This window comes from Populus euphratica, unplaced genomic scaffold (assembly GCF_000495115.2).
Source record: "Populus euphratica unplaced genomic scaffold, PopEup_1.0 scaffold191.1, whole genome shotgun sequence".
NCBI classification, from domain to species: domain Eukaryota; kingdom Viridiplantae; phylum Streptophyta; class Magnoliopsida; order Malpighiales; family Salicaceae; genus Populus; species Populus euphratica.
Window position 1 is genome coordinate 322,398 of NW_011500069.1, and position 18,571 is coordinate 340,968.

Genomic DNA, 18,571 nt, shown 5'->3' on the forward strand with positions numbered 1-18,571 from the left:
AAATTTATATATTTTCTTAGCAAGCATGTTAGTTTTGTGAATTCTAGGTTTACATTGATATTATTAACTAAATTTTTAAGCTTGTTTGTTTAATTAATTATGTAATTGTGGGCAACAATATTTTATAGACTTCAATTTCCCATAAAATTTTTGGTAGTTTATCGATTAATTCTCTGAATATCTTTTCTTATGAAACATTTAAATTAATTATTTATGTGAAATTTGATTATGAAGCAAATTCACTTTGAATAAAAAAATGATTACCTTGAAATTCAATAAAAAATAAAAATGCAACTTCACTAAATATTTTTTAAGAATAATTAATTATCTATTAGCTCCCTAATAAATTTCTCCCATTATTTATTTCAAGGATATATTTACAAAATTTGAGTTTGGGAGCAAATTGCCTTGAAAAATAAAAAAAACAAGAAAAATAATTAATGTGAGTCTTGATCATTAAAAAGGTACAAGACAAAATTCAGTTAGGATTTTTAAAAAAGTTTGATGAATAAAAGCAACAACCTAATGGAATAAAGTATTTTAGAATTTTTTTAGGCTTTTGGAAATCAAAATTGTTTTTGTTATGGTATATTGTATAGTGATTTTTTAAAATCATTATAGACATTTTATAATCGATAGTTTATTTATATATTCATAACTTGTAATATATATTTTGTCAGAAAACCTAATTAAGAATATATTTGCTGTAAACACCAAAAATATTTTATTAAAAATTATTTTAGAATCTCTAGCATTATCTTTTTTATACATATTAAAACTATACAATCTTTTTTTTTTCCTCTTAAGATTGTATGTGTATAGACAAACACGTACACACATCATTTCTTTTTAGAAAAGAAAATAACAATGTGATTAATACCGAGTAAATGTTAATAGAGGATTTACTATTTTGATGCGGTGTTCATGATAATTTATAACAATCAAACTATTTGGTATTTGAAAACATCTTTTGACAATATCAATGGTTAATGATGATCTTCTGACAATAACCAGTCTTTTAATAATATATAAATTATAAACAAAACTTAGTGTGTGTGTGTATACATCAGCTATTCTAAAAAAGAAAATAATAATTTCTTTAACATTGAATTATCAGTATAAATAGATGATTGCTACTCTCACACGGTATTCACAAGAATATGTGACAATCAAAATGCTTGCTAGCTATTTGAAAAATCTTCCAACAAAACCAATGCTAGAAGATGACCCTTTGGACAGCAATTGGCCCTTTAATTATGACATGGATGACAGGCGAGTTTCTTCTGAAAATCTTGAATATTTATAATTTATACAGTAAGTTCTTGCATCACGGGCAAGTTTAAGCAATATAAATCAAAGAAGAAGAATGAAATCTAGACGTTAAATCTAACTTTCAGCAAATCAACAATGCCACCTCCCTAGCTAGAAAACCTGTTGAGTCATCAATGGTAAACTGTTCAGTATCAAAACTGATCTACTCAGAAAGATTTCATGTTACTTTTGTGGTGGACGATAGAAAATAATGGAGGCAAATACATTCACCACGAGGGATATTGAAGCACTTTCATGGAAACTACGGGAGGCATCAGACGCAGACATGCACCATAGCAGCATTTTGCTCCCACCAAACAGAAGCCTAAAGAAAGTTATTACACGTGAGTCGTCTTGCAATAGCCAGTCCAATCCCAGCTGCCTCTAGTTTTAGCCTCTTTTTTTATTAAAAAAAAACACTTATTCGCATGTTCTCGAAATCAATTTAAATATTAGTTGACACTAATATCTTTTTTTAGTAATTTTAGATATGTATTTTTTCATATTGATTTGTTATTTTCAAAAAATAATTAATTCTTATAAATGTTTATTTTTAAATTTAAATTTTTTTAAAATTAAAAAATTACCTCCAACATCCTTTATATACTAACTCTTAAAAAATCATAGTTTAAAAGTTAATAAATCGATACACAAACAACAAAGTTTAAATTGCAAAGTGTAATTTTTTAAAAGTTTGTAAACTAGTGTATTTTTAAATAAATTATAAGATTACAAGGTAATTTTCTTAATTAATTTTTAATTTTTTTAAAAAATTCTTAACCATTAAAACTTTTAATCTTAATTCATCTAAAACTCATACTATCAAAACTAAAATTCAAATGGGTAGGTCAAAATATTCTTTTAGGTAATGTATTTAATATGAATCACCGTACAAATTATTGTCTTAATCATAATGATGAAGCCGCCTTTATTTTCCACCTTACTTTTCCTAATCAACCCGCTAATGAAGCAGCTTAATTTCTTTTCTCCTTGGAAGAATTTTCGTGCCGTTTACGACACTGTTTTTTTAAGAAAAAAAAAAAACACTGCATATCTCTTTGGATTTTTATTTTTTTTATTATTATTATTATATCGTGCCTTTTAGCCACCAAGCCGCCCCTTCCTTTCATATATGGTGTGCTCTCTACGCCTTGAGACCTTCCCTTTTTCCTTCTTCCGCTCCTCCTCTTCTTTTATAAGAGCTGGTTTTTCCATGGAAAAGTTCCAAATGTTATTTCCTTTTTCGTCGACAGGATCACCGAACTACCCTGTCTCTTCAAGCATGACAAATAGTTCTCATGTTTTCCATAATTTTCAAGCAGATAGTTCAGGTGGGTTCTTGGGATTGAAGACAGAAACTCAACACCCAGTACCAAGAATATCACCCGAAATTAATAAAGACCTAAATTCTCAAAGTGTAAGCTTTGCAATCGGGTCTGAAACTGAGCCTCAAGCAGCCAAGAAGAAAGGGGAGAAGAAGATTAGAAAGCCCAAGTATGCTTTTCAAACTAGGAGTCAAGTTGATATACTTGATGATGGTTATAGATGGAGGAAGTATGGACAAAAGGCAGTGAAGAACAACAAATTTCCAAGGTACTCTATATATATTGATTTCTCTAGCTATGTCAAACTTCTGTTTGATAATTACATTTGCCTTTTCTTCTCATTTTTTTGTTAAGACTATGGTTATGCAATTAAATTCTTTCTAGACCCCACTAGCAGTTTTATCCTACGGCTTGGCCGAAAGCAAGATCCTGCTGGATCTCCCACTAGATATGAGAAGGTGTTTACGGAAAATCTTCCTTTCAGATAGGTTTATGGATGAGAGACTTTGATACACGCATGCATGAATCCTTTTGCATTGATGTGAGTCTCCTCTAATAATCCTTCGAAGTGCAAATATGTTGTTCATATCTTCTGATCCTTGTAACAATTAGTTTGGTTTAGGGTTTCTTCTTTCTTTTGCCGAGCCCCTTCTCCCTCGAATCTTATTGTAAAATGAAATCAAGGAATTCAACCATCAAAATGAATTTTCAAGGATTACAGATTTCTTATTCAAAAATAATAATAATAATAAGGATTGTAGATTTCTTTTGTTTAAACCTACTCGTTTGCATTTATGTATGGATATGTATTGATATATAATAACTTCAATAGAAGAATGCCCTCCTTTGAAGTGTCTCTCTACATGCATTGTATAGGTATAGTATATCAAGAGAAAGACGTTTTGTGCTATGAATCATACAAGAGTAGATCCCAGGAGAGCTTTGATCAATTTTAAATACTTCATATAGAAGGTCGTCTGTCAAAAACGATCAAATCTATGATCAAAAAGAAAAAAGAAAAAAGAAAAAAACATAACCAAATCTTGTATTAATTAACATAAGCTTACATTTAGTCCTTACCTAAACTTGAATTGAAATGCTAGCACATTGAAGAGTAAAGTAGTACTTAGTTCCTCCAGTATATTCTGTATAAATCATATGGATGCATAAAGTAACTAGAATAGTAACACTTTATTTGATAATCAGGTAAGTTTAGGCACTTGCATTTTGATGGCTATACCCTAGATCCAACCTCAAATGAAGGCCATATACATTTATCATTTAATTACTGCATCAAAGAAATTTAAACGGTGAGGTTGAGTGGTTAAAGAGATGCATGTTTCTTTCTTTCTCCTTCCTTTTAGGTCTAATCGAGGAGTTGCAGCAACAAATGATGCTTACCTCTTTAGGTCTAAGGAGTACACACATATGCCTTGATATATCATGGTTTGAAATTTGAAGTATCAAGAGAATAAGATTAATAATGGTGCATAACTCGGATTTTTAACAATTTTACTTCAATATTATATAAGTTTTTCTTGATTAATTACTAATTAAAAGAGGGCTCGAAGTTAAGCTACAAATGATCATTACCTCGATATTTATTGTGCAATAACTCTCGATTTTAACATTAGCAAGAATGTTTTTGAGGAAGTAACTCACTGATTGTAATTTCTCATTTTCAGGAGCTATTACCGATGCACGTATCAAGGGTGTGACGTAAAGAAGCAAGTCCAACGCCTAACCAAAGACGAAGGTGTTGTAGTGACTACTTACGAAGGAATGCACACCCATCCTATAGAGAAGCCAAATGATAATTTTGAACATATCTTGAGCCAGATGCAAATTTACAGCACTCCCTTTTGAAGTGATCATCGAATAGGGTCAAAATCATGTATGCTTTGTAACAATACATATATATATCAAGTAGTGTATTTTCCGTATGCTAATAAGCTTGGATTCATATATATATATAGTAAGGGCTGGAGATCAGCATGGTTAATTAAAATTTATGGAATTATGTTCTTTAGTTGGCAAATATATTGTAATCTGTCAGTTCCTTTACTTTTCAGTTCTTTCTTTCACATTGGTGGGATTGTATGATGTAAATAATTCAGCTAAAGGTGGGCTCAACTTCAATAAGAGAATCGAAATTCCTTATCGCGCAAGTAGTTATCTCAATCTCCTTCCTTCATCTTATCCCTCTTTTTTTTTCCTTTATGTAATGGTTTCGGAATTTAAATAGAAGTAAACAATAATACTAGCTGAATCACAACTCATTTGCTTTTAACAATCTTTTAAAAAATAGTATATTTTGACAGTTTTACCATAAACAAAATTATTGACCCGTGCTACGCTATAGACACTATAAATTGGGTTATTTTTCTTGATGTAAAAAGAGAGGATCTTTTTTCTTGATGTAAAAAGAGATACTCAGGTATTACTAATATTTTTCTAGTAAAAAGTTATATAAAAATTGACCTGATATGATTTGATTGACATGATTAATCAAAAAATAATTTAAACGATCAATAAAAACATATTTTGATTCATAAAAATTCATGATAATATTTTTTTTAAAAAAATATTAGGACGATAATATATTGAATCGACTCGGATTTTGAGACCATGATAAGTCCTTATAAGAAAAAATCAAAATAAATTAGAAAGTTTAAATATTTTTAATCAACCTAATGTTGAAGTATGTGTGTGTGTATTTTAAATAATCAATTAAAAAAACAAAAGAAATGACTTTAACTAACCTTAGTTAACTTGTCAAACTCAAGTTCTTGGTCATCTGACTAATATAACCCTATAGAAAGCAAATTGAAATAAATTATAAAACTCAATTCCAAGTCAATTCATGATGAAATTAAAAAAATTAATTAAAAAAATAATTCAAAATAACTCAGGTTAACTCGTCAAACTCATGACATGGGTTATGAGACCAGGATACCACATACAAACTATAATAAATCATGAAACTCATTCTCTAACAAATCAAATGTCGAAGGAATAAATTAGAGGAAAAATGTAAATTAATAAAACAAAAAAAATCATAGGAAAAAAACAAAAATACTATTACAATGAATATCTTTTTGTTAGGTGGTGCTCAATGAAATCACCATTTCTTTTAATTTTTTGTTAATTAATTAATCCAAAATGTAGTATTATCCAAAGATTTTATTTTCTTTATATGTTACATTTTCAGAGATATTAATTTAGTTTTTAACTAGCCTCCATGCTAGCGCTTCAAGGTAGGACTGAACTATTTTTTCTATAAAAAATAATATTTAGAGGTTCTTAAATGGAGTAAGAAAAGACATAAAAAAGGCTGGTCATGTCAAACCTGTAACCACACTAATTAGGATTGAACAAACTTGAGATATTTTACCAAACTTGCGACGTATATCATGTGATTAAAATAATTTTATAAAAAAAAGAATTATAAAGCTTTTTTTTCTAAAAAAAACTATATTCACTTTTCAAATCCATGACTCAAGTCACTAAATCTAAAGTATCAATTCTAAAAAAATCATGAAATTCAATTCCCAATCAATCATATATTGAATAATAAAATTGAAAAAAAATTTAATTATACAAAAGGACTTTAATAAATAGCAATTAAAAAATAAGGATCAAAGTTAATATACAAAATAAATTTTATATTTAATTGAAGGGTGAGATTAAAACAAATCAATTTAGTGAAAGGACAAAAACTTTTAAAAAAGAATAGGGCTTAAAATTTATGTAAAAATAAAAATAATATTGTGATTAAAGAATAAAATTGAAAAAAATAATAACTTTCACAAAAGAGCCAAAGAAAAAAAAATCAAAATCAAAATAATAAGGACTAAATTGAAAAATATAATACCATTAACTTGAATTCAAGGATAATATAAAAACTAATAAAACTTTTACAAAAGGGTCAAGATAAAAAAAAAATAGAAATCCAAATGATGAGAATCAAATTAAAAAATATAATATTTGATAAATTGGGATTCAAGGATGTGATTAAAAAAAAAGTTATATGAAAGGACTAAGACCAAAAATAAAAAGCAAAAAAATAAGAACCGAAGTTGAAATACTAATAACTAAGGGGGTTAATTTGTAATTTTTAAGGGAAAAGAGATAAGAAGGGTAAAAAAAAGGTTTACTGACAACAAGTCAGACCACTATCAAAAACCTTTGTTGCACCAACAGGAAGAGAATATAATAGTGTTAATAAATACATGGTGAAAGAGCATTTTTTGATGACAAGAGGCACCATATACAGCACCTAAAGAGTGAGCACTTCTCATACGCCCTCAAGTATGCCACATGTGCATGTTCTTTTCTGTATTTTTTTATTTGGCTAAATACAAAAGTGTCTTTAATTAAGTTGATTTTTTTTTATTTTAAGGATGTTTTTGTAGTTTTACTATGCAAATTTTTAAGGGAAAAGAGATAAGAAGGGAAAAAAAAAGATTTACTGATAACTTAGACCATTATCAAGAACCTTTGTTGCACGAATAGGAAAAGAATATAATAGTGTTAACAAATACATGGTGAAAGAGCATTTTTTGATTACAAGAGGCACCATATGCAGCACCTAAAGAGTAAGCACTTCTCATACGCCCTCAAGTATGCCACATGTGCATGTTCTTTTCTGTATTTTTTTATTTAGCTAAATATAAAAGTGTCTTTAATTAAGTTGATTTTTTTTTATTTTAAGGATGTTTTTGTAGTTTTACTATGCATTTTAGTTATTTTTTATTTTTTTCATATTTCATCAAATATCAAATTGCTCCACAATTTAAATTGCAATAATAAAAAAAACCATTGTGAAAATACCATTTGATGTCAATTTTAAATTTTTTTTGCTTTCAAAGGTATTCAAGTGGTTTTATTATGCAATCAAGATGGAAAAATATTTATTTGTCCTTAGTCAATATAAAAATAATAAATGACTTCAATATCCTTACAAATTAGTGTAAATTTTGTAGGTAAAGAGCAAAAAACACTATAACGCTTTTTCAGTGAATAATGTTAATGTGTATGGAGCTATGATAATTTTTCAAGTCCAATTAACTTGTGTTAATATTATTGTGTTTCATTTTGAAGTTAAAGAGGAAAAATAGCTAATTTTGATATTTAATTTTATTAAAAAATATAATAGATAAAATAATAATAAAATAAAATTAAATGAAATCAGACCCATTTAGCAATCAAGATGGAAAAATATTTATTTGTTTTTAATCAATATAAAAATAATAAATGATTCATGTGTAAAAACTTCAATATCCTTACAAGTTAGTGTAAATTTTTTAGGTAAAGAGTAAAAAACACTATAACACTTTTTTAGTGAATAATGTTAATGTGTATGGAGCTATGATAATTTTTCAAGTCCAATTAACTTGCGTTAATATTATTGTGTTTCATTTTGAAGTTAAAGAGGAAAAATAGCTAATTTTGATATTTAATTTTATTAAAAAATATAATAGATAAAATAATAATAAAATAAAATTAAATGAAATCAGACCCATTTAATATTGTAATTAATTGTAAAAATAATAATAAAACAATTTTGAAAATAACAAAGGAAATTTTGAACACAAAAATTTCAATCGATTCTAATAATTATTATAAAAAATGAAAATTATAACATTTCTAAATGTTTTTCCTTAAACAAAAATGGAATATGGAAGTTAAATAATTATATATTTCCTAATAATTCTTAGATTATTGTTTGCATACAAAAAATAAAAATAAAACCGTGAATGCGAGGGCATGGATAAGAGAGGGAGAAATTAATTTTAAATAATATTTAGAGAAAAATAGAAAAAGAGAAAAATAAAACATGAAAAGGTGGTTAAGACGGGAAGAGCATGCCTGGTCCTGTTTCAAGAGCAATTCCATGAGATAGTTTCAAAAGGTTTGAATTTTTTACATTTGCTTTGTCAATTCAGCATAATTTAATTGACAAGTCCATCAATATCCACGCGAGAATATTATAAAAAAAATATAAATTATATTTTAAAATTTTATTTAGTAATTTAATTTATTAAAATAAATTAATTTTTTGATATGGTATTAGAGTTTTAATAACCAAACAATTATAAATTTAAATTTTATTATTTTTATTTATTTGATTAAAAATCAAGTATAAAATAATGTAAATTTTTACAAATTTTAAGTTTAATTTTTATTTTATTTTAGAGGATATATTAAAGAATAATATAAATTATATTTTAAAATTATATTTAGTAATTTAATTTATTATTTAAAATTAATAATTAAATAAATTTTTATTATATTAGGGATTACAAAGTTTAAATTCAAAATTATAAAAAAATAAAATTTTAAGTTTAAATTTTTATCACTAAGCCACGTATATAGTTATGGCAACATTATTTTCTGAGGCTGCATGCACGACCAGTTGTGCAGTTGTCACACTGCGGAAATTAATGGCCGCAACGTGTGACATAAGGGAATGATTAACCTTATCTTGACCAAACGTGTTGTCTATCTGTGGCTGTCTTTTCTACACACGTGTAAAAGAAGCAAAAACCCATTTGGGCTCTTAATTTGTCTTCCATGAAGGTGGTATTCAGAGGCCTCCACATCATCTCGGGCGAAAATGTTGAATACTTTGTGTGTCTATATATATATATATATATATATATATAGCAGTTCTGCTGGCTGGCGGCCTCACTTGTTTTTTTTTTTAAACAAAATTATTTGTTGCTGTAGTGTAATAATATATTTTTAAAAAATATATTTAATTTAAAAATATATTAAAATCAATTTTTAATTTTTACATTAAAATTATTAAAAATATTAAAAAATATTAATTTAATATTTTTTATATATCAAACATACTTTTAAAATATAATTAAACACATATTGAAATGCAGATCTAAATAACCTTTTAATACATATAATTTTAATTATAATTTTATAATTGTTTTCTAGTTTGATACTGTAATAATCATTATTTTTTAAAATATTTTTTATTTTGAAATAAATCAATATATTTTTTTAAAATAAAATTATTTTTAACATTTAAACAACCAAATAATCTAAAAAAATTACAAAGTTAATTTAAAATAAATATTTTAATATTTTATAAAAATATTTTTCAACTTCAAAAACTAACGAATAATTAAATAGCCAAATTCTTATTAAGACTGACCTTTTCCTTTCTCTTTTGACGGGCCACCTGACTGGTCAACAGCTACTTCACGTCTTCTTCTTAATATTTTTATGAGAGCAAACACATAATTTTTTAAAATGTTTTTGTTCAATGGTTCTGCAACTTGATATCTCTCTCTCTCTCTCTCTATATATATATATAGAGAGAGAGAGAGAGATATCAAGTCACCCATTAAAAAAACATTTTAAAAATTCTTCAAGTACTATACGGAGAAGTTGGAATTGTTTTTAAAAAGATTATCCTTGTATTGAAAAAGTGAATCTTATTTGAGTTCTCATGGCAACATAGGAAGCATGTTAATAAAAAAAAACATCATAAGAGCTACGTTATGTATAATGCATTGTGAGAGGAAATTTTATGAATTCGTAAATTGTTTTTTTTTAAGTGTAATTTTTTCAATCAGTTTTTGTTCTCATTTTAATCATTTTATATTAAATTAATTTGGCTTTCAATTTAAAAACATTAAATTGAACTAAAACAAATAAAGTAACCATAACAAGATTTGAATACTAGACAAGTTTCGGGCCCTCTTTTCTTAATTGGAAGGTAGATTTTTTTTTTCTTTTTTTTTTTTGATTAACGTGACAATTAAATGAGAGTACAACGGCCATCAAAGTAAAACGTGCCAAGCATAATGTACCTGCTGAAAAGTTGCACCAATTGGCCTCAAAATCTGTGTTACCCTTTCTTCAGACAGATTCAGTGCACCTCTGATCTTTGGAGGAAGCAAATCCTTGGCAGGTCCATAAGAATAAACAACAAAAGAAGCCCCTTTTGCTATAGATTCCTCCACTGCAGCGATTGCAACTCTGAGCACATCAACAGAAGTGAACTTTTACAAAAGTGTATTTATAGTAAAAAAAAAATCATAAATATAATAGGACATTCCTAATCAATATAGATAAAAAAATAAATAATAATAATTCAATAAAAAAAGTTTTAAATAAAGACTCTAGTATCTTTGAAAGGCATAATAATAACAAAAGGATAAAAAAAAGATCCCAAGCTCTTATCACTTGGCCACCAACTAGATGGTTCGGGCCCTCTTTTCTTAATTGGAAGGTAGAGTGCCGGTTTCTTTATTACAAGTAGTATTTTTTAAAAAAGAACTTTTACAAAAGTGTATTTATAGTAAAAAAAAAATCATAAATATAATAGGACATTCCTAATCAATATAGATAAAAAAATAAATAATAATAATTCAATAAAAAAAGTTTTAAATAAAGACTCTAGTATCTTTGAAAGGCATAATAATAACAAAAGGATAAAAAAAACCTCAATTAATTTAAATAAAACTAAAATTATTTTTGTAATCTGTTAGTAGAATAAAACCCAACTTTTAACGCATGGTTCTCTCTCATATTAAATAATTAGAATGTGTGACATATATCATTGAAAATATATGGATATCTATTTTCCAATAAAATTAGAATCACATTAATTTTTTTATGTAGTTCAAGTTATGACCAAAATAGTAATGAAATATCAAAACTCGCATGTTTAAATCTTTTTATTTTAATCTATTTGTAATGTCTGAATGTCCACCTACAAATTTTTATTGAACATAAATTAAATTAATCAAGATTTATATTTTATTGTTTAATATCTTTTTGAAGTTCACCTTAACCTATGTATTTTAAAGAAGTCAATTAAAATTCTCTTTAAACCTATTAGCCCTTAGTCTTTTTAGATCATCTAAAACTTATAATAAATTTTTTAGTGTTACTTAGTTTCCATTAAATAGGATTTTAGAGATCTGTATAATTGTTCTTTTTAAGCTTATGAGTAAGAAATGTTGAAAATTAAGTTTTTAAAATTCAAAGATTTAGACTAAGATTTTTCAACCACTAGAGCTACCTTCACTATTAGAAAACTCTTATAGGTGGATGACACATCATTGAGGATATTTATATAAAGGTAAAGAACATATTATTTACCTCTTTTGTTTTTTAAAAAAAAAAAGTTCTAAGCCTACGCTTTATATTTTTAGACAAGGCATGTGACCTAATCTCTCTTGCTTAGGTACATTTAATATTTTTTAAATAACCTTAATTATTTTTATTTTTTAACATTTTATAATATAATTATTTTAAATAAACTTATTCAAATAATATTTAAATAATCATTCAATTATGTCATGGCTCTCAAATAATATTATAATCTCTTATGATAATAGTAATAATTATATATGAAACTAATTGCTTAATTTGTTAAAAACAATTCCCCTCATGAAAATTTAATGTAGATAAAATATATATTTAAATATATTTTTATTATAAATTTTTATATGACTTTTCTTAGATTTCTTTTTTATATTTCACTTAGAATTTATCAATTTGTGATTTTTATTTTTATTTTTTTATTCATATTGCCTTTTAAGATTATAATAGGTTTTAATTTAAAAAACAATACTTAAAAAAAGACATGTTTTGATATATATAAGAAAAGGGAGTTTTTATTAGAGATGTCCATTTTTTACTCTTATTTCAAATCAATATTTTTTTACTAGTTTCTATTTCAATTACCTTCATTTGTATTCAATAAACCATTCTAAGAACAAAAGTTTAAATAAAAAATATTTTTTTTCTCTAAAATTTAAATTTATTATCTTTCTTATGGATATCCATTTTTATTATCATATAATTAAATAATAAAAAATTAAAAGTTATGAAAATCAAGTATTTACTTGTACATCTATTTTTTTCTTATTATAATGGAGACCAACCTTTTATTTTAATCAAGTATTTACTTGTACATCTATTTTTTGCTTATTATAATGGAGACCAACTTTTTATTTTAATTTTTATTTATATATATATATATATATTTCAATTCATTTTATAAAACAAAAACATCATCTTTTTAGTTTTCAATTAAAATTTTTTACGATACCAAAAAAACATATTAATGATGCTTGAGCCTTTATATCTTGCATTGCAAATCGGCTTTGAATCATACCCATAACATAACACATATACCCTAACTAGTTTTCTCTAAATGAAAATAAAATAAAATAATAATCATGGTATGCAGGACCTTTCTTGTTAGGGATTGGCTAAAAGTTACACAAATTATATTTAAAGCAAAAATCCACAATACTAGATTCTTTATCTCTTGCAAATTAGCTTAAATTCTTACCCATGCCATATTATAGATACCCCTAACTAGTTTTCTCAGAGTAACAAAAAACCAATTGTTGAAGATAGGTAGGAAACCATTCTCGTCGAGGATTGGCTAAAAGTCACATAATACGTAGTAATCATTCCTAGCAAAAAAATATGTTGGATTTCTTAAAACACATATACACAATAAAAATAATAAATTTAAAATATTTTAGGAGTTCCGAGGATCTTATTAAATAAATCTAAAGTTTTTAAAAATTTATGTGTAGATTACTTGAAAATCAGATTTTGTTTTTAAATAATTGCTTCAAGGCTTGGATGTCATAAACCATAAGCCGTTTAATTTTCCAACTTTTAATAATCATCCACACAAACCACTAGTGAGAAATCTCCTTAATACTTTTAATTTTTTAATGGAAAAATATCAATTCACCCCTTAAATAATATCACATATATTATTTTAGGATAATTATAAAAATTTATTCAATCAAGTCCTTGATCTTTTTTAGGTCTAGAATTATAATCTTCTATATTAATTATATTATGGTCCTTAATTTCTAAACTTTATTTACAATTAAGTATACTCGATTAATCATCCTGATTTAGTTTTTGACCAATGATTCTTCTGTATGTGACCCATTAAGTTCTTTAATAAATTGGTTCAAATATAAATCATAATCCTAAATAAAATAAAATAATATTAATTAATTTATTATCAATTAAATAATTAATTGACTTATATTTGAAGATCAACTACAATGTCTAACAACCTATCATGATCCTTTAAAATATTAAAAAAATCATAAGTGGTTTGACTTTACCTTTTAGTGACTCGTTTCTTAATGTAATTATTATTCATTCATTAAGAATATTCTGATTTAGACATTATAACATGTAATATATCTACTTTGTTAAATCATTTTAGTTCTTAACATTATATAAATTGATTATTTAAATAAGATTCTAAAACTTTTTTCAAAACTCATTTCACCTTGACCAAGAACTTCACAATCAATACTATTTGAGAACATATAGGGTATTACTTTTTTGATTCATCTAGGGTGATAAATCCTCTTTTGATTACTCAAATACTTTTATATAGTTTATATATGTTTGTTTGTTTCCTTTGATTAGAACAACATGTGATCAAAATCAAAACATAACACTCTCAATATATAATAACTTAGTGATATCAAGTCTAAGAATCACTTACACTACTACCACGTGAATTTTTTTATAGACATAAATGATCTCTCTATATGTAATTCTATTGCAAGTTAGTTTAGTGTACATGTCATTTAACAAGCACCTACATATTAATTTCAAGTATCACTCATACTTCAATTTATGAGAGCATTTGCTTCATTTCATGAAGGAAGAAACATAATATACGTTGGTCTTAATAACTCTAATTAATGTCTAGTCTTAATAAAATATTGACTAGGAACAATGCTTTGATGAATTAGAAGTCTTATAATTATAATAACTTTATAATTTCTTATGCAAAATGTTATTGTTTCATAGTCTTTTTCTTTACTCTAGACTCATTAATCAAACATTAGATTCATTAATCAAATATAATTAAATATTAAAAATAAAGAAAACATTTATTAATAATAAATATGTTTTACATATGTGTGACCAATTGATTGTCTATATGGCATATTCACTTACAAAATCAACATTTGTAGACTCTAAGTAATTTTATTTTTTTATTGAAAATAGAATTAAATATCTCAGTTCATTTAACATGACTAGTTGCTCAGTCCATCTTCTCTCTTCCTAGTTGTATATTTTTCATGCATTGCCTTTTTCTTCAACCTTATTCTTGTCTCTAGATAATTATGTTAGTTTTAGATATTTTTTTTTGTTAGTTTGGTACTTGATTCTTTTAGTTTAATGTTCCATAAATAATGGTAAAGCACAAACAATGACTAGTAATCAAGAGCCAAGGCAAACACTTAGGTGTCTATATTGAATAGACAAGATACCTAAATACCTCTATTTTGGACCTAAAAGGATGAAAATACTTAGACATGTAAAAGACATTAATAAATAGACAATTATGTAGCCCTCAAGCTTGCTTCTACCAGTTATAAGAATTTTACATTTTACCAATCGAATATTTCATTGACAATTAGACAAAGATTCCATTAACACAATTTTTACATATAGTTACTATTCATAAAAAAAATTCTCTCATTGATTCCTGTTTTATAGGTCATTTTGTCGATAATGTAATCACTGATGGATTTATAGGAAAATAAAAAAACATGACAAAGAAGAAACAATTACCTAATTTATTCTATTGATATTTCCATTGATGAATATGACATTTCACAAAAAAAAAAAAGAGACGTTTTGCAATTTTTGATGAATATGACATTTCACAAAAAAAAAGAGACGTTTTGCAATTCCATTAGTGATTTTTTATAATAACACTGATGGTTTAATTTCATCGATGATTAAACAGTGGGAGTGATATTTCCAGTAATTCTTCTTTAACTTTTTGGAATATACATACAAACTTAATACATTGATAAGACCATTAGTCATTTTAGTTAAATATCATCTTTTAAAAAATATATAATAAACTAAGTAGAAAATAATAAAAATAAAAATCAAATATTTTTTATAGATTTAAAAAATCATCAGTTCAAATATAATTCATTTAAAATAAAAAAGTTGGAGGAGGAGGAGGCATGTCTTCGCCAAGACCGTGGAGCCAATAAAGGGGAGATTATATACCACCTATTTGTTTACAACTCCATGTACAATCATCAGAGCTCGGTCGTCTAAGCACTATGACGTTATGTCTCAATAATAAGATGGGTCATCCGAGTTTAAACTTGTTGGTTTAAAACCACCTCGAACTTTGGAGTTTGAGCTCTGAGAACTAATTATGAGCATCTAATAGTTGAAACACTTTAGGCCATTAACAATTCCTCAACCATAATGTTTGAGATATTGAGTCTACTAAATGATCCTACCTCTAACCACATTTCTGGATCAATTTCTTGTTGAGTTGAAGGATCATCCTCGTATCTCTTCTGTAACCAGATGTTATATGTTTTCTTAAAAAAAAGTCAGTAAATTCAAAATTATAATAACTTAAAAAAAGAAATTGTTGAAATCCAACATACCATAAAGTACTAAGCTCGGTTATCCATAAGCTATTGCACCCTTTTCTAACAGTCATCATTTCACACATGCATTTCTATAAAAAGTTTTATTGATCTTGGTTTACGTCCAATAATTGTAGCCTGCAAAAGAAAATTATTGTTAGTTAAACATATTCATATAAAAAATATTTTTGAAAAAAGAATGTAATAAAAAAGAATCTTAGTATCTGCTTCATATACAAAATAAACGGAATAGATTCGCTGATATGTATAGTAATGGAACCGTGAATCTGCTTGTTCTGATTCTTAGCACTGGATTGTGACTGCACAAAATGCTCGGATATCATTTGCTGAACACATTCTGCCTATACAAACTTCAAGATGTACGAAGATATAAAATCCTTTTAAACCATCACGTCTTTCTAGCATGGAAATTATCTTTTTTTATTAGCATATTTTTGGATTTTTTCTAAGCCTCATCTAGAAATCAAGCAACCAAGATGAGAAATCTTGAAGAAGTTATTTCTTCAAGTTTTGAAAAAAGGGCTGAGTGAGGATTCATTAAGAACATTACAGTTTTTGGCTTGAATTAGTAAAGAATATAATACCTAAGACCGGTTTAATGTTTGAGGTATGGATGTAGGTTTATCAAACCACGTTAAAAACTGAACTTGCAATTTCTATTCTTATACTCTTTACTTTAAGCATTTTAAATTATATTATTGGTTAATTGTATTTAATTGAGTTAATTAAAATATTTTTTTATTATTAGTGAAACACTTAATTCATCCTTAAATGTCATTGTTGCCTTAATTCTAAAATAATAACATCTTTATATGTTATGTATGCTTCTTCAGTAACATCTTAATAAGGTACTTTTGTTGACTTAATTTCCAGTTAAATGACTAGGTTAGCTACTACTCCAACTTAGAGAGTAAGTAGTGATCTTTTATTGTTTTTTTTTTAAATAAAAACAAAAAAATGAAAGCAAAAGATGAAGTTGGAGAAGGGAAAAGGGGTTTGATTGTAAAATTATAATTTAAAAATTATTGATGAATTTACTGATAAATATTAGTAAAGATCTTATTGTGTTGGTAATATTATCTATAATAATAATATATTATTTTTTTTCATATATTTTTTTGTCTATTGTAATTTTTTTTATATATATTGATAGAAAATTTTTATCGGTGTATATGAATACAAATAATAAGTGTATATGAATAGAAATAATAAGAAAAATATTTTGTCAATAAATATTATTATTTGATGAAATTTTTTCATTGATATATCTATTTATGTTTGTTAATTTTCTAAAAATAATGATGATTTTATATTATTAGAAAATCAAAGATCGGCAATGAATCTGATGGGAGCTGTAGTCAATTGATGAACTTAAATTATGCTCTCTTTCTTCTGTCAACACGACAAGAAACAGACTTCTTGGATTGATTTGCGCCACTTGGTGCATTCCATTTTGATCCATCTTCCCAGTAGGATCAGTTTTTGTTTTGGATGCTAAAGAAACGAACAATGACTACAATGGAATGTTTCCAGTCTGGTGACGACTTCCTCAGAAAAAGGGCCCTCATCCGCCCCTTCAATATTGCCGAAGTAGTTGGCTCCTTTTATATAGTCAATGGTCTTGAAATATTGAAAATATTTACGATACGGATTGATCTTATGATCTTGTATGGTAATTCAGTAATCCACCTAACCCTTTTTCTAGTTGTGAGGTGCCAAGAGGCTGTGAAAGAACTTCATCGTTTATTTTATGGTGCTCCACTTTGAGACTAATGTCCCTCATCTAAGCAGTTGCGGGTTGGTTTTGAATTTAATCTGTCATGGAAAAGGTAAATTGGTGTGAGCACTGATTGAAGAGTGCCAATTACATTTCTTGGCATAAATTTGGTTTTTAGAAAAACAATTAATCAACGCATGAAGATGGAAAAGTGTAGAAGAAAAAAGACGTGGTTTTTATGCTTTGTTTTCCACGGCCTTTTCATGTTTCCACGAGTGAGGTGATTGACAACGAAAGTAGATAATTGAGGAAGAGTCAAGTCATCGACATCCATTCTCTTTTCCTCCCTTCAACCATGAACACAGCAGATGGACTTTTGGCCAACTAATGGAATCGATTGGCGTATTTCACACAGCCTATTTGAATAGACTTCAAGTGTGCTGACAGGGTTAGGTTCTGATCAATAATGGTATGCACTTACGCAACTGAGCTAAGGATGCCCCTCACACATGTCAAAATCAAAAGAAAACCCCAGAAAACCAAGTTATGAAAACAAAGAAAACCATGTTCTTACAGCTTCAATTGATTAGCTATGTATCCTTGTCGATCTTTGAACACTGGCCACATACACGACTAATGCAAGTTGAAGGAATAAGCTTTATACGTCAAAGCAACCTACAGTTTTTTTCAATCCACGTTTCAAGCAACAGTAATGGATTAGAGCACAAATAAAAAACTACTTTAGTTCGGTTTGG

The 18,571-nt window shown here is 26.5% G+C and overlaps 1 protein-coding gene across 1 annotated transcript; it reads left to right on the top strand.

Annotated features, from left to right (window-relative positions):
* The first annotated feature begins 2,407 nt into the window (after window positions 1-2,407).
* LOC105108374 (probable WRKY transcription factor 75) lies at window positions 2,408-4,804 on the top strand. Its single transcript, XM_011002668.1, has 2 exons — window positions 2,408-2,904; window positions 4,322-4,804. Exons 1-2 carry the CDS (start codon window positions 2,444-2,446, stop codon window positions 4,500-4,502), a joined length of 642 nt encoding a protein of 213 aa, XP_011000970.1. The 5' UTR covers window positions 2,408-2,443; the 3' UTR covers window positions 4,503-4,804.
* The last annotated feature ends 13,767 nt before the right edge of the window (window positions 4,805-18,571 follow it).

Bases quoted from the DNA above. Each gene is read 5' to 3' on its own strand.
- LOC105108374 (XM_011002668.1), top strand. From the start codon at position 2,444: ATGGTGTGCTCTCTACGCCTTGAGACCTTCCCTTTTTCCTTCTTCCGC. The intron at 2,905-4,321 runs GTACTCTATATA...TCTCATTTTCAG, and splicing joins AAGAACAACAAATTTCCAAG to GAGCTATTACCGATGCACGT.